This window comes from Diorhabda carinulata, chromosome 2 (assembly GCF_026250575.1).
Source record: "Diorhabda carinulata isolate Delta chromosome 2, icDioCari1.1, whole genome shotgun sequence".
In the NCBI taxonomy this organism is placed as follows: Eukaryota; Metazoa; Arthropoda; class Insecta; order Coleoptera; family Chrysomelidae; genus Diorhabda; species Diorhabda carinulata.
This window is the reverse complement of record NC_079461.1, coordinates 20,583,260-20,610,258: the sequence shown is the minus strand read 5'-3', so window position 1 is coordinate 20,610,258 and position 26,999 is coordinate 20,583,260. Positions and strand designations below refer to the sequence as shown.

Here is a 26,999-nt window from a genome sequence, read left to right as displayed (position 1 = left end):
TATCTAAACTTATTATCATTCCAAATTGGTTACCACGCAATGTACGTATAAATAATTGACTTTTTGAACGATAAGTTTTTATTTAAACTTTTGAAACTTGTCAACGACCGACTTTAATGCAATAATTCGATCAAAAGATCTAATTATCCTGATTAGATTCCACAGGATTTAGAAATTCAGATACAATCATTAACACATTTGATTACATTAAAATAACAAAAAATTAAACAGAAAAGTCCATGAAAATGATGATTCAATTTTCGATATTTCCTAGAATTAATTACGAGGGGAGAAAAAAATATTTATGAATATTCAACGTAAATATTTAATATATAAACAAAGTCGATAGAATTTTTTATAGATTTTAAAAAGCTTATGATTTTGTAACTAGTAGAAAAATAAATAGATTAAAGAACAATGTTTTTAAGAAGTGAAAATTGATTTAAACTACAATAAAACAAGTAATATCCGAAAAAAAACTTATCGTGCTATTTTTAAATTAATTGCACCTATTACAATTAGGGGGATCCATTTTAGGTAAGTATTTTAAGTAAAAAAAGGATTTGAGGTATTTCAATACAGTATTTCTAAGATTATGAGAAATAATTTTTACTCTTGGAACCTAAGGGGAAGATTTGGGGTGAAATGGTAAGGCAAACAGTCATAAGCCGTCCGAGATCCGAGTTTACAATGGAGCGTTGGACGGGGGAGCATCGCGGTTACGCAATTAAGGCTTATTATTAAAATACCGAGAGTTTAGCAATAAACAGCCTCGAGCAACTGGATCGATGAATAGAAGTCTTCCTCCTGAACTTCACCGCTTCACTGCAATAATTTCAATGAATGCTTTGTTTCCAAGGCGTGTAGTTTCTCGAAACGTGGGTATCTCTTGGTCCCCTCGGTCTCCTTATCTTAATGTCTACGACTTCTTTTTATTGGGTTATCTAAAAACGAAGTGATCCATCCAGGACAATTCTCAAACAAACGAATTCGTGAGGAGATTGCACTCATACCTGTTGATATGTTGCGAAGAGTTTTGCTGAACATTCAGGCTCGACTCGACTCGACATTTGATTTACGAAATCTTCCAGTTTCATTGCCGATATTCAGATAATTCTATCTGAATATAAGACTCAATAGTCTTAATAGTTTTTGTATAATTCCAAGCTACTTGCTGTATATTTATCACTAGTTTCTTCGTCTAGCTGTTTATTAGTTCAAATTGATACGTTCAAGTTAATTCTGTGTTTTTATTTTTTTCAAAACTTTCCTAATCAGGCCCGTTCTTAATGAGAGACTTTAACTTTAACTTTAACCCGATGTTATACAACAAGATCGAGTGAAATACTTTAAGAATGCCCTTGTACATTCTTTCATTGATTTTTTTTGAAACAAAAAGTGTATTTAAAACTTAATTATAAATAATTTCAACTGATGAATTAATTAATGTGAAGATAATGTCATCCCGAGAAACCGATTCTGTACATTAGAGCAATTGTGATCAAAGCAAAACGAGAAATGTACCTAAAACCTCAACCCTGCATTTTTCATGAGGTTTGCACATTTTACTACTATACATCTAGTTTGAAATAATGCGTCTCTCTGCTTTCAGAGAAAATACCTGCAACTTGTTTCTGTAACAGGCAAAATTTGCATATGAATTCACAGAGAATACAGAGTGAGTTTTAAATGTAAAACGCGACGTTAGCACGAATTTTGTGAATCTTTATTTATTTATATATTTGCATTTATACAATGTTGTCATGTTTTCAATTTCAAGGACAAAAAAACTGTCAAAATCTTCAAGGTAACGAATTTCATTCGAAAAAACAAGACTAACGGTCAATAAATCCTGTAAGCATTGAAATTTGTTACAACTTAGTGCTAAACGAATTCAAAAATCAGTCTAGTAGGAACTTAGGACAAAAATGACCCAAAGAAAGACGAAAGAAGTGCTAAAATTTCCGAGAAAACGATTTGCAATTTCAAAAAACGAGACAAACGGCAAAGAAACCCTGTTAGGATGGATAGGTATTTCTATGCAGGTGGATCCTCAAAATCAATGAAGTAGGGATTTAGGACAACAACGACTCCAGAAAATACGAAAAAAGTGCTAATATCTTCTGGGAAACGAGCTTAGATTCCAAAGAAAAAAACAAGATAAACAGTCAAAAAACCTTGCCGAGATGTAAAATGATTGTAACTTAAATCGATGTAAAAAATCAGTTGAGTGACGATTTAGGACAAAAAAGTCCCCAAGAAGGATGAAAGAAGTGCTAAAATTTCCGAGGAAACAATTTTCAATTTGAAAAAACGATACAAACGGTCAAAAAACCTTGTCGGGATGTAAAATGATTGTAGCTTACTTCGAATCGATTTAAAAAATCAGTAGAGTGATGATTTAGGACAAAAAAGACCCCAAGAAGGACGAAAAAAGTGTCAAAATCTTCGAGGTAACTAATTTCATCACAAAAAAACGAGACAAACGGTCAATGAATCTTGTAAGCATTGAAAATTGTTACAACTTAGTCCTAATCGAATTCAAAACTGAGTCTAGTAGAAATTTAGAATAAAAATGACCCCAACAGAGACGAAAGAAGTGCTAAAATTTCCGAGAAAAAGATTTTTAATTTTAAAAAAAGAGACGATTTCAGCTTCTGCTCCTATTTGTGTTCTTCTACGCCAATCGTTTTTGTCAATCCTTCAGAAGCAACAATTGTACGAAAATACATATTCTCCAAGATTTTCCTTGGAAATTTACATCAAAACATATAGCAAACGTTTTGTTTTCAAGCTCACAAAGCAATAGTTTCAACAATAAGTAATTAAATCAATGCAATTACGCAGTGTATGACCTCTTTGAGTTTTAATCTACGCCGTTTTCTCTAAACGACCTACCCGACGTAATTAATGATTTTCAAAAGGCTATTGAAACATTCCCTTTTATGTAGCTACTATAAAAATGAAATTTTCATAGGGATACTATACCTTAACGGTATATTCACTTTCAGGGAGTGTTTTTTTAAAGCTGTTTTGACAAGATGAGTGATTAAGAGCTAATTTCCTTAAAGTATACTTTTTTAAGACACTCGTATCGGTACTTATCGTTATTAAGCGTTGAAGATAATCTAAAATGTCCGAGAAAGTTTTATAGATTTAGTTCTTTTAAAAATTTTTCACAGCTTGTTGCTTCTTTACCTTCCCAATTCATCAAACGTGTATTATAATGTTTTTCGTATTTATTTACACTCTTTCTGTTATTGGGGTGAATGAATAAACACAGTCTCTTACATTTTCAGTATATTTACACAGTATAATTACACTAAACTTATTATAATTCACTTGTCACTATCACTTAAGTAATTTATTTAAACCCTATTTTGCTAATTCGTTTACACAAATCATTTATATACCTAAATAAAATTCTACAAAGTTCTAGAACCAAAAGAAACATAAGAAAATAAATAAATAGCTTTTCCTAGAAATTATTTGGAAGAAATACTGTAAATAAACCGTTTGCTGTTAGAAAAAAACATCAAACGAATTTCGCCATTTATAAAAAATGAGAAAGACGCCGCCCAAAAAGCGCCGCGCGGATTCTATAGTAGCTGAACAGGGCACCCCTAGGGAACCATTGTTAGTAACAGTATAAATATAACAGGAAGGGAGTTTACCCTTAAACATGGTGATTTTAGATAACAAAGCTCCGAATTACCATAAACAGGAGATAGAACATTCACCAGTGGTTCGAAAAAATGTTTGACGAGAAAGGATATGAATTTTTTTTCGTTCTTGATTCATGAAATATTCATGGTAATTCAAAAATAAGGATTTACATATAAAAAAATTGATTCATTATATTTTTTATTTCTTAAACGTCGAAATAAGTGATACTGACGAAGCCGAATATATCCATGATGAAATTACAAATTTATGATGATACGAAATTACGAAACTAGGAATATTTAAACTGGATTCTAATTGAACTGGATGTTTAGAATTTCAGCCATGTACCCGGGCGTTTATTGAGGATATTTCATGGGCCGAAGGACAATTTATGAAGATACATTTCATGTTTTAAGCGAAAAATTCTACATATATCTGGTCCATTGGTTTCGCACTACTCGCAAAAAACGCAGTTGAATAATATAATGTTTGGAGTTTCATACTGAAATTTGTACCTTGGACATTAAACCTTTTGTATGATGCCCAAGGAACCTTGTTAGAATGGACAATGATTGCTATGCTGCCCATATGGATCCTGAAAATTAATGAAGTAGGGATTTTGGACAAAAACGACACCAAGAAAGACAAAAAAAGGGCTAAAATCTTCGAGTTCACGAATTTCATTCCAAAAAACGGTCGATAAATCCTGTAAGCATTGAAAATTGTTACAACTCAGTCCTGATCGAGTTCAAAAATGAATCTAGAAGTAACTTAGGACAAAAATGACCAAAAAAAAACGAAAAAAGTGTTAATGTTTTCTAGGAAACGAACTTAGATTTCAAAAAACGATACAAACGGTCATAAAACCTTGTCGGGATGTAAAATGATTGTAACTTAGTTCTAATTGATCTAAAAAATCAGTTGAGTGAGGATTTAGGACAAAAAGACCCCAAGAAGAACGAAAAAAGTGCTAATATCTTCGAGGTAACGAATTTCATTCCAAAAAATGAGACAAACGGTCAATAAATCCTGTATGCATAGAAAATCATTACAACTTGGCCCTAATCGAATTCAAAAATAAATCTAGTAGGAACTTAAGACAAAAATGACCCCAAGAAAAACGAAAAAAGTGCTAATGTTTTCTAGGAAATGAACTTAGATTTCAAAAAACGAGTCAAACGGTTAAAAAGCCTTGTCAGGATGAAAAATGATTGTAGCTTAGTTCGAATTGATTTAGAAAATCAGTTGAGTGATGTTTAGGACAAAAAAGACCTCAAGAAGGATAATAAAACTGTCAAAATCTTCAAGGCAACTATTTTTATTTCCAAAAAACGATACAAACGTTTAATAAATCCTATATGCATAGAAAATGATTAAAAGTTAGCCCTAATCGAATTCAAAAATAAATCTAGTAGGAACTTAAGACAAAAATGTCTCCAAGAAAAACGAAAAAAGTGCTAATACGAACTTAGATTCCAAAAAACGAGTCAAACGGTCAAAAAACCTTGTCAGGATGTAAAATGATTGTAACTTAGCACGAATCGATTTAAAAAAATCAGTTGAGTGAGGATTTAGGACAAAAAAAGACACCAAGAAGGACGAAAGAAGTGCTAAAATCTTCGAGGTAACGAATTTCATTTCAAAAAAATATACAAACGTTCAATAAATCCTGTATGCATAGAAAATGATTACAACAGCCCAAATTGAATTAAAAAATCAGTCTAGTAGAATCTTAGGACAAAAATAACCCTAAGAAAGACGAAAGAAGTACTAAAATTTCCGAGGTAACGATTTTCAATTTTAACAAACGAGACAAACAAATTATTACAATCCAGCCTGAACGAATCCTGAAAAACAATCGAGTGGGGATATAGCTGTGAATCAATGATCCTTGAACAGCCTTAGGTGATTTCTTTCGAATTAAATTAAACTGTCCTTTAGTACATTGGACGTTAATAATAATTTTGCTCAGCATTTTAACCATGTTCCAGGGCCTTTATTAAGGACGTTTCAAGTGCTGAAGGATAATTCAATTGGACAAGAAGGATTTGGTGGTATGCATTTATTCAGACAACTGTTTTTATCTTCTATACTGTACTATTTTAGAGATAATACCCATCGAGAGATTTTATTTATTGATATGCTTCAGCATTTTATTACAACAATTACAAATAATAATTATATATTAAAATTATAAATATCTGCGTTTGAATTTGCACATTATTGTTGTTTTGCGTGATTGTAAAGGTTTAGTTTTTGACTAACAAAACCCAATTAGTGGTGTGTATATCCGAGGCCGTATACATAAATTATTTTTCAATTTCCGTCCAGTTGGTATTAAAAAAATACCCGAACTTGCTTAATAATCGTTAAGCGATTTTTAATGTTTCCTATTTTGCTTGTAAACTTTTAAAAATTATTCAACCGGGTAAACTAGTTTGTAGGTTTTCACTGGAAAACGATAAAAAATAATAATTAGAAGAGTTTGGTATTGAAACTTTCGAAAAATCTCATTATAACTAGACAGACTAAATGAAATAACCACCATGACAATAATTTATAATACAACTTTTAGACTAGATGAGATTTTATCAAAAAACGAATTTTTTGTTTCGGATTTAGCTTCAAAGTTTTTCAGAATATTCGTTTGAACCAACTGTCCATTCCAATTGAGGTACCTCCAAAACATGTAATTTTAACGCATAACTCGCTACTTCAGGCGTAAAAAAAACGTTTGACTCGTGATTTATTTCTGATCTGCGATAATAAGAATCATTATTGGGTGCCAAACAAGGTCTGTACGGCGGATGATCCATCAATTCGATGTTTGGACTATTCAAAAACGTTTTTGTTTGGACTGACGTGTGAGACTTTCTTGGTGGAGAATGATTTGCCTTCTGCGATTGGTTTGCTTGATATTTTCCAACAATTTTTGCAAACAAATGCCTGTGAACCAATCCGAATAACCAAACTAATATAATTCTTGTAATTTCTAGTCGATTTTTCATTAATCGAAATGATAATTTAAAAATGTAAATATTTGAAATAACCGAGTTCTTTTTCAGTAGTCGAAAAGTGAAAATTGATATAAGCTTTACAGACTGCTATCTCTTCATTCTTCATTTAATTTAGGACCTTTTTAGGCTCATCACGTTCTGGCAAGAGCGCGCAAATGATGTCGTTAGACTCGATTTTTTTAATGGCTGAAATTAGATTGGACGCCAAGAATTTGTTTTACGTTACGAGAATTTTTAAAGACATAACCCAAAAAAAGTATACAGCATTTGATATATAAGATATTAGATTTTTTGCGAGTGAGATGTTTAAAAAACACTGAGACTTCCAACTATTTATTAATAATAATAATATGAAGTCGAAGAGTTTATTTAATACCGCTTAATTTGGAAATCACTCAAAAAAGCTCGTGTCATTTGGTGCTGAAAAAATTCTCTAGGCGACTAATCATGGAACTGTACATATGAACCCCAAAAAAATAAATAAAAATCGACTGTATTGGTCTTTCAAGAGGAATCAAATCAAACAAAACCAATCGTAGAAGACGAATCATTCTCCAACAAGAAAATCTCACACATCAATCAAAACAAAAACGTTTTTGAATAGTCCAAACATCGAATTGATGGATCAACCGCCGTACAGTTTTAGTTTGGTTTCCAATGATTTCTTTTTTATTACCGCAGATCAAAAATATCAATAAATCACAGATATGTTGACTTTCGGAGAAAGGATAAGGAAAAGTAAGTTTTAAATCTTCATAGCTGCTCTAGAAACAAATAATGGAACATCCAGAAGTCGTATAGAATCAAAGCTAAACTTGCTTTTGAGGGACTAGTGAATGAAGAAGAAACGAAAGCATTACAAAAAGTGAAACCAGTGTACTAGTAAGTCTAAGAGTAATAGAGAAAAAGGGTGAGCAGTCTCTGAGAAACATCGTCAATTGCTGGGAGACGATTAAGAAGATAATATCGAAGAAACATCAGAATTCGATGAAGAATAAGTGAAAAAATATATTCTGGTATACTAATGCTCAAAAATAAGATATGAAAACGAAAATTTTAAGAAAGAGATAGTTGACTAAGCTTCAAAATTGTGGTAATAGGGGGATATACACTAGGCCCCGGGCTTCTGAGTGAACTACGATCAATCCAGAATCACGTTGCCCTTATCAATCTAACCTAACCTACAAAAATGTTTCACTGAGATTCGATAGAACCATATATTCCGGGATATTCGTTTTCAATATCGTTAGCTCCTTAAAAGACTTAATCTAATGAAAAGATACAATACAGTGTTGTTACAGATGATAGCAAATTGAGAAAATTTCCTTTTCTGCAAAATATCTTTGTAGTATACTGACTACATTCTGACCTTATTTTGATTGGAACTGAAAGAAATTGTTTGAGAATACATTATTTTATGTGAAGTTCTGAATAATCAATGAAAATTACACCATTGGAATCCCAGAAAACTGCGATCCTAACATTCTTGGGAACACTTTCTTGGAAGCGAGGTTCGTTGTTTCGAGTATATTTTCGTTTAATATATCACTTGCATATCGAAATATGCTAGCTCAGGCTGCTCACGTCAACTTATATTTGTGTTGTAAACTAAGTTTGAGTTGTAATTAGAGTCAAATAAAGAAAATACTCACAAAAAAAACAACAAAAAAGAATGTTAGAAGATTCATTGTATAGATAATTTTTTACGGATTTATAAACTAGTTTTTCGACTACTCATTTATTAAAAATTCACACAACAGCTTTTACATACAACCTATTTTTTCTTCAAACTCCTATTGGAAGTCGTATGTGTTTTCTTGTTGATGGATATTTCATTCATCAAACTTTTAATTTCTTTAATTGGTTTCGTTGATACTTTCGCCTTGACTGGTATTAAAACTGGCTGTTTTTTATTATTATTTTTATTAGACGATGGCGTTTCTTCAGTTTTCTTACTGTCTGCGTTGTCAATATTAACTTTTGAGGACCTATAAAAAATATTCTTTCTCGTTATTGGTTAAGAGCGATGTCTTTGGGATTGTCGAAAGATCAGAGATATTTTTTTATAAAAATATTTGTCTGTACCGTAACTGATACCGTTTTCAGTAACTACGTTTTTTGTTTTATACAGGGATAAACAATATACAAGAAAAGTAAACTTATACGAGGTGTGGCTATTAAGTAACGAGAATAGGTTTGAAGACTATCAGCTGTTTAACCTATTGTGGAATTTACCAAAACTGAAACTTATAATTTATTGAAACAAGTGTATGGTAATGAAGATTAATCATGCTCTGGACGCCTTTCCATGTCAAAAAATGTATCAGTTAAGTGACCTTAAAAGTCCTGAAAGCTATTGAGCGCACGTCGAAACTAGTATGGGAGTGTAAACAAAATTTAAAAGTATTAGCTAACAAAAACTATTGCGGCTTCCAGGTCACCAGCGTATACCAGGAAATGATGAAGCAGATAGTGTTGTCAAAAAAGAGGCAACGACTCCATACCTTGGACCAGAACCTTACGAGTTGCCACATCAATAACCAACTAAACGAATGGCTTAAGAATCAGATAGAATCTTACTGTTGAAACATTTTAGTCTTAAGACAATTCAAAAGTTTGGAAAATTTCTCATGATCACCAGAAATTAGATCTGTGATTGAAATTTACCGGCAAATCTGCGAGGCTATGTAAAAAATGAGTTTAACATTTGTAGACTTACTTTGTGGATCTACCTCGTATAACTAACTAACTGTATGTTGTATACAAACCTCTCTTTGATTGTAGATGTGCTGGCGAAGCTCTGACTACTTTTCGAAGCGGTCTGTGATACCTCGCCGCTGGTAGTTTCTGTTTGACTAGTTTTTGATTTATTAATTGTACTTATACTTTTCGAGTCACTGTCACTTGTCATAGACGTTTTCGATTGCTCGGTTTTACTATCGATTGCACTTTCTTTTTGTTCGTTTTCCCTTTTTATTGTTCTAATTCTTTTTAAAAATCTTTTGGGCTTGGGTATTTTCGATTCGAAAGACGACCTCTTTTGGATCCCTTCCGGATTACATTTCGGGGATTCGCAAATTGGAGGTTGGGTAATTGTTGATGATGGTTTGTTGATAATGTTTGGAACCGCCGGTTTATCTTTAAGTTTTTCTATTTGTAGTAATTGCGATTTCGATTTTTGTCCTTTTATCATCAGTAAAACGTCATTGTCTTTAAATAAATCGTTTGAATTGTATTTTTGTTGTACTATAGTATCACTTGCGAATCTTTGTGCGTTTTTTATCGAGTATTTCGTACGCATCGTTTCTTCTTTAATAATTTTTTGATCGTCTGTTTTTATTTCGGCGTTTAAAAATGTTACGCTTTTTCCTTCGCGTTTTATTTCTTTATTCGATTCATTTGATACTACAATTTTATTACCGGATGGTATCTGCTTATCTAAATTGATTATTTTTCGTAGAATCTTCTTTTTTAATGGTAATTTAGAAGGTTTCTTTTTCGGGTATACCACAGCCCGTTCTAAACCTAATACCGGCATTTCTAACTTTATAGTTTTTATATTTCTGTTGAAGATTCGTACGTTATTATTTCTGAAATCAGCTGGTAATCGTGATTCTTTTTTACCATAAATAGCAGCTCGAAACGGAAACTCACTGTCAATAATACCATGTACTGATGTAACTACCCCTTTGTCTTCTATATCTTCAAATTTTTTCGTCGAAGGTGTCAATAATCTCAATGATTTTATAGGAGTCATAGACTGCATTATGTTTTGGTTAATTTTTTTCTTTTTTTCATTTCATCATTAAAAAGATTCGTGTTATTGTCACTTGAATTTTGTTAAATGTCATTCTAATTAATTTGACAATTCTGTCATAGATGACAAATTACTTAGTCAAGACTAAGGAGTGTAGACGTGAAGACAACCATCTCAGTGTGCTGTTATAAAGTGATTCCAGATATTGAAGTTGGCGCTTAATATTTTTTATGTTTTACATAAAAAACTCCTTTGGAAAGTGACATGGTCAAGAAAAAATCAGCTGACAAACCAAAATGCCTGCCGAATGTCAAATGGTTGTTTTATACAGATTTTGATAGTATTCTTTGCAATTCTGTAAATCCTTGAATCGGTTAATTATAGTCTTTGGGATATAAAATGGTCCTGGAATCGAGGACTTAGGATCTAATCATTATAAATATTCATATTTTTGTCCAGAAATTATATATTAGAATCAAATTCCTAGTATATATAGCGTACGTGTAATTTAGTTTCTAACTCTACAGAACGCAATTATACTGCTCAAACTTAAAATTAGGGTAGGTAAGTGACAAAGGTCATCTAGTTTAATCAGGGATTGTCGGGGTAAATACTAGCTTTGGGCATTGTAAACACATAGAAACTTTAACAAGATACAGACACTTCTCTATTAGTCCAGTGAGTACAGCCCAATTAGAGCCAAAATCCACGAAAATTAGTTATATCGCTGATTTTCTTGATTTAGGTAGTTCTATCGACACAGTTAACATCAAAATTTTGGCCGCTAAACGATATATTTTTATTAAATTCTCAAAATTCCGAATTTGGCAAATAACTCGGAATCTATGTCGAATTTCGAAAAAAGTGAAGGGATCAAAATGTATTTCCTACATTAAAGGTTATCTGTGATTTTTTCCTAATCACAAAATTACTCAAACAAAAAAAATTGCCGAGCAGGAACTTATTTGGGGAGGAAATTGAAGCTCGACAACTCATATACAAAATGTATACTTTAGTTTTTCCAATATGTTGCGAAAATGGCTGGCATTCAACAATTCATAAAAAAGTAACCAAATTTGTCAACTAAGAAAAAATCTAGCATTAGTAAAAGTAGTTTTTTATCTATAACAGGGTGAGTTCGAGGGTATAATTGATCTCATTTTGAAGGTAATCGTCTAATTGACGACCTTAAGCAAGGGTTTACTGCTGGGTGTAGCGGAATCACAGACACATGTGTTTTAAGTTCACCCAGGCAACCAGCATAAAACAATCACTTTCGTGTTGTTTTCCAAGAAAATTTTACAAATCTGAATTTTTTTGCAACTTGAAAAATAGAGAGTAAAATGTACTTTCTTTCATTCCAAAATGATTTTTAGAGAAGATACAGGAGTCTCTTCTTCAGCCGGGGACGTAATTTCCCTCAGACTCTACGTGGCGCGAAAACTTTTTAGAAAAATGCGACCTCGAAGCTTAAGCGAATTTCACAAATGACAGCTCTTGTTGAAAAATTACAAGGGACCATTTTTGTAGAAAATTTCTTAAACTACATTTTTGGTCTCTTCACTTTTTCCGAAATTTGGCATAGTGTTGCGGCCACAGCTTTGATGTTAACTTTCACTGTATCGATAAAGCCACCTAAATCCAGAAAATCAGTGACATAACTAATTTTCGTGGGTCAGGAACTGTGATCACTGGACTACGTTGGAACTAAGAATATGCAAATTCACTTATAATGGCTGTTTGTTGGAGATAAGACGCTTAAAAGGTTTTAATACGTTTTGTGATGTTATGAGATTGAGTTATTTTGATAACTTCATGTGAGAAATATAAGGAATCATCAAATATCAATCACAATCATTTTACTTCGAACTTAATTACTATTAGATATATAATGAAGATACAATTTTTGAGAAACCAACGAGTTACATACAAGAATGACAACACAAATTTTTTTATTTCCATCTGTTTTTACTATTGACCTTGAATATAGATTGATCTATCATCGAATAATCGAACGGAGCCAGATCAGTGCTGTATTGTGGGTGTTTAATCTATGTGAAGTCACATTTATGTACAGTAGTCTTGGAGGACCGAGATATTCAACTCTCAAGCTCAAACTGACGGGAAAGATCGACGGAGACGGAGATGACCAGGATGTAAACGACATTCCTGGTGTGGCAAAGTTCTAAAAACCCTTCCTATTCGACGCTGATTTCTCACTGAGCTTTAAGAATTCGAAGCACTCAACTTGCAGTGGTTTTTGACATATTCAAATGATCATATTGGATCCTTACAACGATTAGACCAATTTTCGATTGTTGAAAATGATGTGGGTGTGATAATTTTCAACGTAAAACTTAATTTGAGACATTTAGGTTGTTCGAGCTTCGCTATAATGAAATTTATCGAAACAACTAGCTGGAATTTTGTATAAAAGTTTGCTGAAGGAATCGTGTACCTTATAACAAGCTTTGCTATTAAATTTTCTTTGTTATCTAACTTTTCATTATGAGTATGACTATAATTTTCATTTGTACTCGTATAATACTAATTTATAAGTTTCACTTATATGGTTATGACAGACTTTTTGGCTTCGATTTTATTTTTCTATGAGCGATCAGATTTTTTATATCAATCAATCAATACATGGTGTAATTTTATGTGTTTTCTCATTACTTTTTTTATGGATTTCGCTTTGCCGCAACCGCCCTTCGAAATACGAGTGAGAGTCTAAATTTAGAACGAATATTATGAGAAATAACTCGCGTTTTATTAAATTATATTCAGAAATAACAAAAAGTGTATTTTCTCAAGAAATAAGGCGAGAAAGCAAACTTCTGAGGTTATAATTTAGCTTCTCAGTCATTCTGTGTAGATTTTGACACCATTAAGGGATATCGCTGTTTATTAGAACTCAACAGCGGATGCTAGAGAAGGTATTCATGTAATTTGTAGTTAAAATTTGTATATCATTTGCCTTTCAAATTCATTTAAAAAATGAAAAAGATTTTCTAAACGAGAATTGCTTCCGAAGTCTCTCATTAATTTTAATCAGGTGTACGCGATGCTCTTCATAAATAAATCCCATATAATACCTAACCGACATTGGAGATAATTAATTCCTCCTTACCAATATTTTGACGCAGAACGCTTTCGTATTTTCAGCTCGTTCAATATATAATATAATGACTGAAAAATAAGTTCCGGTACAATTTGAATAGATATTTACGTAGTTTCGCGTCTTTCTTTATCGAAAATAGATTTATTGATGCGTAAAAAACGAAATAAGACTAAAAAACAGTTAGTTAATGTGAAACAAATGTCGAAATTTGGAAAAAATTAATGGAAAAGTACCAAAATCCTGAAATACCAACTTTTGGCGCTCCAAATATACAGTTGTAGTACTATTTCCGAATTTTTTACATAATCTTCTCTGGAAGGATCAGAGGTGACCATTTGGTTTAAAATATTCTTTCTGCTCGTTTCAATATGATTATGGGATTACCAAAATCGTTTATAATCATTTTTGAACATTTTTTTCATCAAATATATAGCTGCTGATGTAGAAAATTGGAGTAGGAAGACTTTTAGATACTGACATTTTTAAAAGGTAATTCAGAAAATTAAAATGAACTAATTTGGCATATTCTATCTACGAAATTGGTTAGCAAATCATGAATTGTACAAAATCTTGACATTTTCATATGTAGTACCACGTTCTGGAGCTCCAAATATACAGTTGTAGTACTATTTTCGAAATTTCAACATAATCTTCTTTGGAAGGATCAGAGGTGACCATTTGGTCTCAAATATTTGTTCTGCTCGCTCCAATATGACTATAGGATTACCAAAATCGTTTATAATCATTTTTGAACATTTGTTTCATTAATTATATAGCTGCTGATGTAGAAAATTGGAGTAGGAAGACTTTTAGGTACTGACATTTTTAAAAGGTAATTCAGAAAATCAAAATTAACTAGTTTGGCATATTCTATCTACGAAATTGGTTAGCAAATCATGAATTGTACAAAATCTTGACATTTTCATATGTAGTACCACGTTCTGGAGCTCCAAATATACAGTTGTAGTACTATTTTCGAAATTTCAACATAATCTTCTTTGGAAGGATCAGAGGTGACCATTTGGTCTCAAATATTTGTTCTGCTCGCTCCAATATGACTATAGGATTACCAAAATCGTTTATAATCATTTTTGAACATTTGTTTCATTAATTATATAGCTGCTGATGTAGAAAATTGGAGTAGGAAGACTTTTAGGTACTGACATTTTTAAAAGGTAATTCAGAAAATCAAAATGAACTAGTTTGGCATATTCTATCTACGAAATTGGTTAGCAAATCATGAATTGTACAAAATCTTGACATTTTCATATGTAGTACCACGTTCTGGAGCTCCAAATATACAGTTGTAGTACTATTTTCGAAATTTCAACATAATCTTCTTTGGAAGGATCAGAGGTGACTATTTGGTCTCAAATATTTGTTCTGCTCGCTCCAATATGACTATAGGATTACCAAAATCGTTTATAATCATTTTTGAACATTTGTTTCATTAATTATATAGCTGCTGATGTAGAAAATTGGAGTAGGAAGACTTTTAGGTACTGACATTTTTAAAAGGTAATTCAGAAAATCAAAATGAACTAGTTTGGCATATTCTATCTACGAAATTGGTTAGCAAATCATGAATTGTACAAAATCTTGACATTTTCATATGTAGTACCACGTTCTGGAGCTCCAAATATACAGTTGTAGTACTATTTTCGAAATTTCAACATAATCTTCTTTGGAAGGATCAGAGGTGACCATTTGGTCTCAAATATTTGTTCTGCTCGCTCCAATATGACTATAGGATTACCAAAATCGTTTATAATCATTTTTGAACATTTGTTTCATTAATTATATAGCTGCTGATGTAGAAAATTGGAGTAGGAAGACTTTTAGGTACTGACATTTTTAAAAGGTAATTCAGAAAATCAAAATGAACTAGTTTGGCATATTCTATCTACGAAATTGGTTAGCAAATCATGAATTGTACAAAATCTTGACATTTTCATATGTAGTACCACGTTCTGGAGCTCCAAATATACAGTTGTAGTACTATTTTCGAATTTTCAACACAATCTTTTCTGGAATGATCAGAGGTAACCATTCACACTCAAATATTAGACGCTAATCTTCGGAGTTGTGTATATCTTGATTGAAGTTAAGAGGCTTCCAATTAGTGAGAATTCAACCTCCGACAAGATGTCGGTCACTCTTCGTTTATCATGATGAATAAAGTATTTATACTAAATAAACATGTATGAGTTACAAAGTAATAATCGTCAAGGCGATTATGTAGAGAGTATAAGGTTTCATTAGTTAGCATAACGGACTTAGATCTATCAGCGATGTCCGTCTCCAAGGACCTTTTGTTTTACCAAATAAGAATAATAAATTATCAATAATGCAATTCTAATATGTAAATTCGTAATTATGTTTGTATTTGTACTTGCAGATGTTGTCAAGAATGCGCAAAGACCGAAGGTGAACCCTGCGGGGGCGATTTAGGTTTTAGTGGGACTTGCGAGCCTGGATTATCTTGCCAACAACCTGGACCATCTCCTAGCGAAGGAACCTGCAGACCAATCATTTTTGACAACCACGAAGATACGTGAAATATGTTTTACCGTTTTTTATTTTCTTGTAAGTATAATTTACTACAATAATATACGTGGTTTGATAGAAAAAATAATGAGAGCAACGATTTACCTCGTAATTTCTTGTTATTAAGTTAGCTGTAATATTTTTCTTATGTGAAAAAAAAATATAAGAGGGTAAACCCCATTAAACTCGAGTAGTTCGAGTGGTGTCTGCCTTAAATTTCTGTAGATTGTGGTGCTCGGGAAAGACGTAGCTGATTCCACAGGCCCGCACTTCTCCAAAGAAAGGAGTCCAAATAAATTGATTTTCTGGGGGTCTTTAGACCAGCTCGATGCTCATGAATCATGTCTGCCTATCGAGTAGATATTGCAAAAGCAAGCTCAGCAAAATTAGTTCGAATGGTGAAGACGCCTTGAACTTCTGTAGTGAAAGACGTACCTTGGTAGCTGATTCCACAGGCTTGCATTTCTCCAAAGAAATAAGTCCGTAAAATTGGCGGGATTATGTTAGACAGTGCGGGAAAGATCATTTACAGTGGTAGTATCGGTAAAACAGAGTCAGGTCTCCTCTTAGCTCTAAGCTGTCCAGGTTCTAGTCAAATCTGGATCTAGATTATTCGGCAATTTCGATGTCTAGGTACCACTAAAAATATGTGTTCGTAAGGTATTTTGTTAAGCTTCTCTTTTGAGACATGTACTTGATTTTGTTATTGCGAAAGTTCATTCAGGATGTCCTGACTGACTGACTGATTCATTCACTCATCAACGCCCAGCCAAGGCTATTAAAGATAGAGACATGAAATTTTGAGGGTATGTTTGTATCGGTGTGTAGAGGTGCACTAAGAAATAATTTTGCGAAACTTCGATTTTAAAGGGATAAAACGGGGTATGTTTGTAAATTCGATTTTTTCGTTTTTCTCGGCCACTAGTTGAGATTTCGCCTCCGTTTTTGCACTAAAACATTCTCTGTACAAATACTTAAAAACCAATTTCTGCGATTTTAAAAATTCGACTTGGAAAGGGTTCAAAGAGTTGAACAAAAATTTTTATTAGGGAACCATATACTTAGCGGTATGGCTATACATGGCGAAATGAGATATCAAAGCGATTCTTTTTTAGAAATGGGTCTAATATCTAACTAACGGGTATTGCTAGTATATTATATATTTAAATACGTCGAGATAATATTAGTCACTGCTTTTTGATTATAAGAAGAAATCGCGGCACTTTTCACCCAAAGAAAAGTCGGTAAACTGAAAAATTATGGACAAACACAACTTCACATCTTTCTTACTAATTAATGATTCTCAACAGGTTCGTGTTGCGATGACATTCAACTTTTAGCATATCTGAAGTAAGTGCATGTTTGTATGGAAGTAATTAAGACAAAATTAGTGTCCGAAGGCGCATAAAAGTGTTGAGTTAAATGAAGTGACTAGATAAGTGATTTTGATGCTGTTTTTAAGAAGATCCGTTCAATTACGGATAAAACAAGAAGCGACGATGTCAGATGTACCTCGAAATTTTAGTTTTTTCCAACTAAATATATGGTATGCTGTTTAAAATATAATTGAAAGATTTTAGCCTAGTTTCTGACCTTCAGATATGTATGTATACAAAAGAAACGCGTTTTTGATATGTAAACTTTAGAAAATGATGTATAAGTGACTAATAATACTCTGAAATCAAAATCGTATCTCCAACATCCATTCTCTCTGTTCTTCACTCGTATCTTCTAAATTTTCTGGAAACCTCTCCAGGTGATTATAGAGGAAGTCGAGTTTTATTCTCACATTTCATCCCATATTTTTTAATTGCAGCAGAAGGTTTTCTACAAGTCCGTACTCTAGCTCAACCATAGAATTTCTAGATTTTTTCGTAAGTTGTCTTGGTGGCCATAAAAAACAACGATTTTGATCTTTTCCATAGTAAGCTGGAGAAATTTTTGACAAATGCTAGATAATTACTGATTTAACTGTTTAATGATACCCAATTTTATATATAATGGTGGTGAAACAAGTTTGTCACGAACTACTGATGAATTCTGGACTATATTTTATCTTTTTCTATTAACAACCAGTTTCTTTGTACCCAATGCTCGTATATAGTCCCAAAGACATATAAAACAGAAAAAACTTATTATAACCACTTTGTTGACCTTGAAAAATGTCGATCATTCTTCCAACCTCAACACCCAATAAACGAATTCGCGATGATGGTGATATTTCATGCCCAGACAGGACCAAATTCTGAGCTGTAGCTCCAGCCGTTTTAGAAAAACAATAACCTGGGTATATGCTGTCTTAAAATCAATCAAATCGCTTCTACTCAATTCCAGAATGTTTAAAACATCGACGGCGAAACTATAGATCGGATCTGCATTTTTCTCGAGTAGATCGTTGATGTACATCTTTCTGAGGAGTGTCCATCGATAGCAAATTGGTTGGATTGGTTTTTGAGAAGCTACTAAACCATCTGATAAATGAAGAAATTGATTTTTTTCTTTCAAGCTTGATTTTAACAATTCCGAAGCTTGTTTAGAACGATTCAAATCTCTTTTAAGATCATTTTATTATAAGATTTGTCCTTCAATTTTTTTTCTAAGGGATCAGATATATTTTAAGGCACTAAAGAGGAAATTGAGTGCTTCGTTTGCCAACAGCTACAGTGTTGGAGATGATTCTGTGGTTGTCGCTAAATAGTTTGTGTCCAAAATTTGATAGCACTTATTTTACCACTTTACCAAAATCTTCTACAATCTTTAAGCATATAACCTGGATTTTTGACACAATATTTGACAAAAACAAGTCATAAGTGTTTCCAAATAACATTTTCTTTCAGACAAATTGTTGTTCATAATTTTCCAGCTCAAATATTTCCTCTTGATGCATTTTTAGTATTTGAAAATTCAGTGTTTAAGTTATGATCAGCCGATATAAAAAATGCGTGTTTGTTTATCGGAATGTACGTTTTGTAAACGTCTTCTGCGCATTTAAAAAATAATAAAACGTTTCCACCCTTCATAAACTACCCTTAATAATGTATATTTTTTTTCCGATCCCCCAGCATCTCGGTGAGGAAACAAATTGATCTCATATATTCGAGCCCTCGGCTTTCGACTCCAATGACCTTTAAAATAACGATCATCCTGCTACCCATTTTTTTCTTTCTTTCTCTCTTTGCTGTGAAAAGACTATATCCTCAGGTCGGGTAGCAAAGACTCTTTGTAATCTCTTATACGTCGAGAGAAAAAAGGGGAAACGGTTAGTTTGAGAAATGAGAAGAATGAATCAAAATTTTGATCTGCGACTATAACAATTTTGACGTTTTTATAAATTTCTATAAAGTTTAGTTTACAATAGATAGTTTATCTGAAAGTCAATACATCAAAATTTTCGTATCAAAATATTGTGATTTGTTGTGAAGAAATACCAGCTACGATTTGTCATTTTCACATCAAAAGACTTATGTAGTCGGTACTTTAAGGGCCACTACATACTTAATTAAACAATTTACGTTTAGTTTTTCGTATTTAACAAAAAAAAAAATGATTGGTTTCTCCTTAATATAAACCAAATCTGTATTTTAGGGTGGCTTGTCTTCAATGCCATCTAAATTTGATTTTTCGTAATTTCGATTGGGTTACATAATCGGATTTTTCACTAAAAAAATAATATTTGAAGACTTCTAATCAATAAATATAAATATATATATATATATATATATATATATATATATATATATATATATATATATATATAATAACCAAATTTGACCCCAATGTAAATCTTATCATACAACTTTTATTCAAAATTGGAAATAGTTGATTCCGTTCCAAAATTATAATTTAAAAATATTTATAGCAGCTTCTCCTTTGGGACGAGTAGTAATTTATCGATCCAAAAAAGTTTCGTAAACCTCGAAAAAGTTTAACGGTGCTAAAACAAACACTTCCTTATTGTATACGAACTTATACGAAAAAATTAAAAAATGCTAAACAAAAACCCAGAGGTGATCTCGGAGGATGTTGAGGGATTCCCACGGGGACATCCTTTCCATTCTGGTTATTAAATATTTCGGTCAAACAGGGACGTAGATAATAGCTTATAAAATAATCACAAACTTCAGGAAATTTTGATAATACATTGAGTGGTAATAGAACTTCGTTTTTTAAAAAATTTACTTGAATTGTATGATTCAAAATGTTTCCTTGGAGGGTTCGCAAGGAAACCGGGTTGGCCATTGCAAATCGCTTTTAACTCATAAAAATATTGCATTTTCTCAAGTGGTTTAATCCACGTCGTGGAAAATCATCGCGTTCTAATTCAATTATTTCCCCCAGATAGCAATCGAATGACAACACGTTCTGAGGACGTTCACTATTAAAAATGTCAAACTTCAAATGTCAGATTTGACATATTCAGTGTTACCAAAATTAAAGTTCTTGTCTATGTAAAATAGTAATAATTGTTAAACGTGGAAATATATGGAGAAATTCGATACGACATCATGTAGAAATCGAACTTTATCTAAAGAAATCTCCCAGTAGTTTCCTCACTTTTATGCCGGAAAAGAAAGTAGTAGTTTCGCGTTGACGTCCAATAGAATCACGTTTGACGACGCTTTTTGATGAAAAATAGTTGCGACGATACATTGTTTATTTTTCAATTGAAAAGGAAGCGCACACTGCATTACTGGTGGATGAAAATACTTTTCAAAGAAATTGACTTCTCCAGCGTTGAACGTATCAATTCGATATAATCATTTTGAATAGAAAGGTTAAGTGATTGAAAATGTTTCTAACGGCACTAAATCTGGGGATTTTAGTAGGTCACAGGCTCGTAAACAAGTCCAAACCTGTCTGATTTTTTCTTTTCTATGAAATCTAGGTCTAGGTTTAGATGTTGTTTGTAGGCAATAGACACGTGTCGCGCTAATTACTAACTGCGTTTTTTTGTGCTTTGCTCGGAATTACCAAGTTTGCTGTTCATAATTTTATTTTACGATTTTTTGCCCTTCAAAAACTAAAATTATGTCTCATCAATATTGAATAACCTACAAGCAATTGTCACAGTATCGATACTGTAGAAAGAAGAGCAAAATATGGCAGTAAAAAAGAAAAGACGAAAGATTTTCTACAAAATATTCATGACTGCAATATACGAGGAAGGTCCCAAAAGTACCTGGCGGAACAAAGAAAAGCTGGGAACAGATAATAATTCGAGGGGGCTAAATCTGGAATATAGGGTGCATGAGATAGCAATTCAAAACTCTTTTTGTTTGATTTTTGCTCTCAAACGTTGCATAAAGTTCGCATAATACTTGCCAATGATATTTTCTTATTTTTTAAGATAATCATCTCAAAATAACGACGCCATGATGTTCTTTTAATAAATGATCCACTTTTGAAGTTTTATAATATACAATATAAAAAGAAAAGAGTAGAAAATATATATTCGATAAATCGTAGTTTGAGTCACGTGATGGAAATGAAAATTTGAGGTTAGGAAACAATGAGGAACAACTAAGGGAATAATATGGTACGGTAAATTCTTACTTATAATCTTTGTTTTCGTTAATATTGTCTGCAGTCGATTATAAAGTGCTTCTCGACGAATTCGAAGATAGTTTTCAGAATTTAAGATGGTTTCCAAGCTAGAGTAGAATTTCTGAAGAATTATGGAGATCATATGATTGGTAGATGTTTTGGGCTTATAAACAGACTGCTACAAATACTGGTACAAAGTTTTTTTAAAACGAAATATCATTAATAAATATTTAACACTTTTGTTGTTGTGCAGGGGTGTATTCAGTCGTTTTTTAGGTGAATTTTTTATAAATTATGATCATTTACACAATTTTATTATCCAGAAATCAAATTTATTATCTTTTATGTACATACCGACTACAAAACATTTAAATCAGTTGAGACGTTAGTATGCCCAAAATATCCTTTTCTCGGAATAGAGAAATTCCATTTTCTGCACATTATTTCGTGTATTATTTCTCCAAGGATTCCAACTTCGATACTGTTTTTGTAATCGTATGAAATTTACATTTCATAATGGAGTCCACGGTGTATGTCGATGGAAATCCTTTCTGATCCGATTGGGAAAAGGTAAAATCAATCGCATTTCTAGAGAATATGAATGCAAATCAAACAATGAAATTAAAAAGCCAGTGAAGTGCAGATTTACCGGGTGGAATAAAAATTAATGAAAGATCAACAATACGGGTCAGCGCAAAAAGGATTTTCGTTCGTACGATAAAAAAATTACTCAAAAAATTGAATGTTGTACAAATAATAACGAAAATGTGAAAAAAACTGCAATAGTAAGTTTATACATATATGTATGTATGTGAATTAGAACGAGGTGTCAGCTAGATTATGAGCGTTTTCGTATTGAAATTTTTCAATCAATTTATTCTATCAAGCATCAATTTTGAATATTGAATTATGAAATATACGAATTTAATGTTTTTACAAGAAATAACACAATTTAAAACCACCAAAAATCTTAATTAATTATTTCCTAGACAATGAATACAGAATTAGCTCGGAATATATTAAAGTTAGTACACTTACCTGTGGGTCCGAAGTTTTGTTCAATTCATAATGCATTAAATTTCAAAATAAGATACTTCAACGAATTTTTATTTCATATTTTACTGTAGATATATTTCAAAATATTATCTGCCTATGACAACTTATTAATTAATAGATCAAAATACAAATAATAAGAACCATAGCCTCGAAAGTATTAGAATATAATTAAATTTATTTTTTTTACTGCTGGCGTTTTCTATTTTCAATCTATTGATGAGTATATAATCTATTTCCCAAATATTGAGATGTTTGTCCTATGTAAATACGAGAAAAAGCTTTGTGCAATTCGTATAGACGAATATAGCGAATGGTAAATAGTTGAGGATTTTAAGAAAACACAAATGTCAACTACAGAACGTGTCTCCCTACATTTCGCCTCCACCTCCAATCTCGATGTTCCTTGTAAGTTTTATTGAAAGCTCTACGAAGTAGGAAATTACTCAGGACTGGATTTAGAAAATAAACTCGAAGGTTTATGTTATAAATATATATTATAGAATATTTATCTGTTATTTGATGTCTTTTCTTACATTTCGTTTCTTTTCCTATTGCTTTTGTTGTCTTTATTTATCTATTGTATTTTAATATTATCCTTTGCTGTCTTTTATTGTTTCTATCACTATTCTATCTATATTTATTCGTTACTTGCTGTTTTTCTTTACATTTTTTTTGTATTTTGTTGTGTTTTAAGATATTTATTGTCTTTCCCTATCTTTCGATATGTTTCGATGTCCTAGCTGTTTGACTATTACCAATTACACACTCTGGTCGTTTCTTTTCTCAGTCGTTCTCTCTCTTTTGCTGTTTTTTCATCGCCTTTCTTTTTCTTTATACTTTACAGTCATTCGTTGCCTTCATTTATCTTCTGTTCTTTAATGTTGTTTTATGTTACCTTCCATTGTTTCAATTTCTTTATATTCCATTATTATTTGTTGTTTTCCTCATATTTTATCGTCTTTTATTGTCTTTTAAAAATTCCATTGTCTTTTCTCTATTTTGCTGTTTTTCGTCGCCCTTCTTTTCCTTTCTATTTTGTAGTCATTCGTTGCCTTTATTTATCTTTTCTTCTCCAAAGTTATGTTGTGTTGCCATTGATTGTGTTTCTTTATATTTCCTTGTTATTTGCTGTCTTCCGCTTTCATGTTATTTGCTGTCTTTCGCCTACTTTTTCGTCTTCTGCTGTGCTTTGACTTACTTCATTGTTTCTCTTTCTCCTTGTCTTCTCTCTATGCTTCAGCATCTTAGTAGGTTTTTGTTTCTAATCCGACTTTTTATTTGTCCTTTCTCTTTGTGTTTTTTCCTTTTTTATCTTAACTTTGAACTCAACATTCGATGTGTTTTTCACTGTTTATTTGTTTTTTTGTTTCTCCTTTGTCCTAACTGTTCGTATGTCTAATTTTTTTATCTCGTTCTTCACATTCCCGTTGGGTTACTAATTTTTATTGTCTTTTGTTATGTTTTTATATTATTATTAATCTATCTTTATCTTTAATACTTTTTATGTTTGTTATTTAGTTTTCAATACTATTTTTTCTAATTAATAACTTTCTCTATAAAGTCAATTTTCGTTTTGCTCTTCTTAAGTTATTATTTCAAGCACAAAGTTTTGGAAGCTTAAAACTTTGCGGCCAACAGAAGTTGCTGCTGTTTCACATGATGCAAGACTACTTAAAATATAAAATAAAACAGTATAATTAGTTTAATTAATATCCTGTGAAACTTTTCCAAGAAATAGAAGAACGAAAACGTTATAATTATAAGGTGGATAACGTTGTCAAAAGGACAATCAACGTTAATTTTTCAGGTCTCATGTTAAAAGTACATTTTTTGAGAAAATATAATATTTGATAAAAAAAACAAGTAATTTTTGATATATTGTGTTATAATTATGATAATTACTATTTGTTTTTGTTCCAGATTTCCGGAGAGCGTTGGGAAGATGGAGAAGAAACCCCCGAAATTTTATTTTGTAACGACTCGTAAAAGTGTGTACAAAAAAACTGATAGACTTTAGAGTGTTATGAAGAGTGTTCAGAGAACTTTTTATCGGCTTTAAGCAAAAAAATTGTGGATAATAAGTATTTATTTGAGCCAATTAAGGCTTCGTATTAATTTAAACGCTATATGTGACTGCTATCCAAAAATTTAATGTGTACATTTGTGACAATACGATCAAAAATTTGATTTCTGTTAATTGTAATGTAATATAAATATTGTATAATTAATTTTTTTTTGTGAGAAAGTATATAACCAATAAAATTGTTTTATTTATTTACATTTTCGTTTTATTTTTGGTCAAGCGTCATTTAGAAATACATTTTTTTGTATTTTTTCGAGACTACTAAAATTCCTGTGGAAATATCATCGGTTTTTACGATAAACTTTAATACAAAATGAGAAAAAGGCAAAGAAATTACATTTTACAAGAAATATATTTATTTATGTATTCATATACATTGACATTTTCCCCAATTTTTCATTAGATTCCTTCAATTAAGGAAGAAAATATAAAAAAAATTGATTATGGCGTTGTATAAATAGGGCAGACATCTCAGTATCTAAAAAATAGAACAAGAGGTTATCAATAAGATAAAAAAAAATAAAACTGCATCAACGAACAACGAAATATCAAAGAAACATACATTCGATTATAAAAAAAAACATTATTATAGGCAAAAAATTGGATTTTCCTAAAATTTGATTCACTAGTCACCAACAAACCATTTTTTGCACAAACTTTGCCCCTTTTAAACGTTTACTATCAACAAATTGTCACCGCAGTAACAAACGTCAATGTCAAATACAGTGATGTCACAACTAATTAACGCCACCTATTGTTTGATTGTAAAAACTTCCTCGTAGCGCTTGGATTCAATAACCAAACTTTTAATTAATGAAATATCTCTCTATGCCAATACAGTTAATTATAAGAAAACAATTTTTTTTAATGCGAATATAGTGAAAATCGACATCACAGCGTTGGTAATATGTAAATTTCCCTTAAAAATTATCATAATTCACTTCGTATAGAAAATGGGGAGGGCTTTTGGATTCTACGCATTCCAAGGTAATTAGAAGTTTATAGCTTTATATTTTCGGAACCAAATTCCTTTATTGTTATTCATTAAAATGATCTTCTAACTCCTTTTTCTTTAGTACTTCTATAAAAACGTTACCGTGTTGAAAAACATTTACTACGCGAAATGACCCAAAACTTGAAACAGTAGGGTCTGAATTGAGTTTAATGTGAAACGGTATGTAGATGTTTCCCCCTTAACTTCTCTTTGAAACAATATTTCCTCGACTGATTTAATAATTTCACAACAACAGCTGGTCATAAAAAATAACAAGACAAATGAAGTTCATTTGAAAAAAGAAATTATTCATCAAGGGAATACCATTTCTTTTTCAATTGATAATATTTATTCATCTGTTAGAGCATAATTCTCAATGTAGTTCAAAGTATGGTCTTGAAATAGAGGGTATTAGCAAAAATCTCAATGAACGTGACAAGTCTCAACAAGCTTCACGCCATTTTTTTAACTAGCTGCCTGGATCCATTTTATTATAGTAAAACTTACAACGACAAATCAAGCATTTTGAAAAATATCTGCAATTGAGTTTCGTGCTGTTTTTTACATACAATATTCGTACTATTTTTAAATTAAAATATTGCATAATATACAGGGTGTTTCTATATTCGATCGACAACGCTCTACCACAGAGAAATCTCAGAAATCCAGTGATTTTCGGTAGATTTAGGCAAGAATTTCGGATAATCGAAATACACAGCTATAAAGTCATTTAAACTTGTTCATTTAACATCCTAAAACTCCTCTCAAAACTCACATATAATTCGATGTGAGCAGCTTTAAAAATCCTGGGTCAAAAATCAAAAAAATTTTTTTTTGCACATTTTTGCCAATAACTCTTTTCCGATAGGTTTTACGCTATTTGTATCTCTTATCAATATTGTAGAGCATTACATTCTCTACAACTTTTGTTTTAAAAATTTTTTCATACGGTGAATCGTTTCTGAGATAAAGGGCGGTTAGAATCCCGTTTGAAATCAACTGGTAATCCCGATCAAAATAATCTCTTAATTATCTGCCGACTTTTATTAGAAGGCAAATTTCTACAACATACAACACCGTTCATTTTAGCTTTATAAAAGGTTATTAGTTTTTAACTGAACAATTAAATAAGAGTTTGTTCCAGTGGCGTAAAAAATATGGCGATAAAAGTGACAACTAACCCTGACAGCGCACCACTGGTTTAAAGTTTCCAA

General features: G+C 31.7%; 2 protein-coding genes across 2 annotated transcripts in view; one reads left to right on the top strand and one right to left on the bottom strand.

Moving 5' to 3' along the window:
- The window catches only part of LOC130903611 (insulin-like growth factor-binding protein 7), a 37,180-nt gene extending 12,220 nt beyond the window's left edge, over window positions 1-24,960 (top strand). Inside the window, exons 3-4 of the mRNA XM_057815825.1 lie at window positions 15,960-16,147; window positions 24,629-24,960. Of these exons, the coding sequence (XP_057671808.1) occupies window positions 15,960-16,119 (160 nt within the window). The 3' untranslated portion in view covers window positions 16,120-16,147; window positions 24,629-24,960. The remainder of the gene's footprint in view (window positions 1-15,959; window positions 16,148-24,628) is intronic.
- LOC130903610 (uncharacterized) lies at window positions 8,406-10,620 on the bottom strand. The gene is made up of 2 exons (XM_057815823.1): window positions 9,452-10,620; window positions 8,406-8,671 (listed from the first exon to the last, which is right to left on the bottom strand). Exons 1-2 carry the CDS (start codon window positions 10,447-10,449, stop codon window positions 8,458-8,460), a joined length of 1,212 nt encoding a protein of 403 aa, XP_057671806.1. The 5' UTR covers window positions 10,450-10,620; the 3' UTR covers window positions 8,406-8,457.
- Window positions 24,961-26,999: the final 2,039 nt, after the last annotated feature.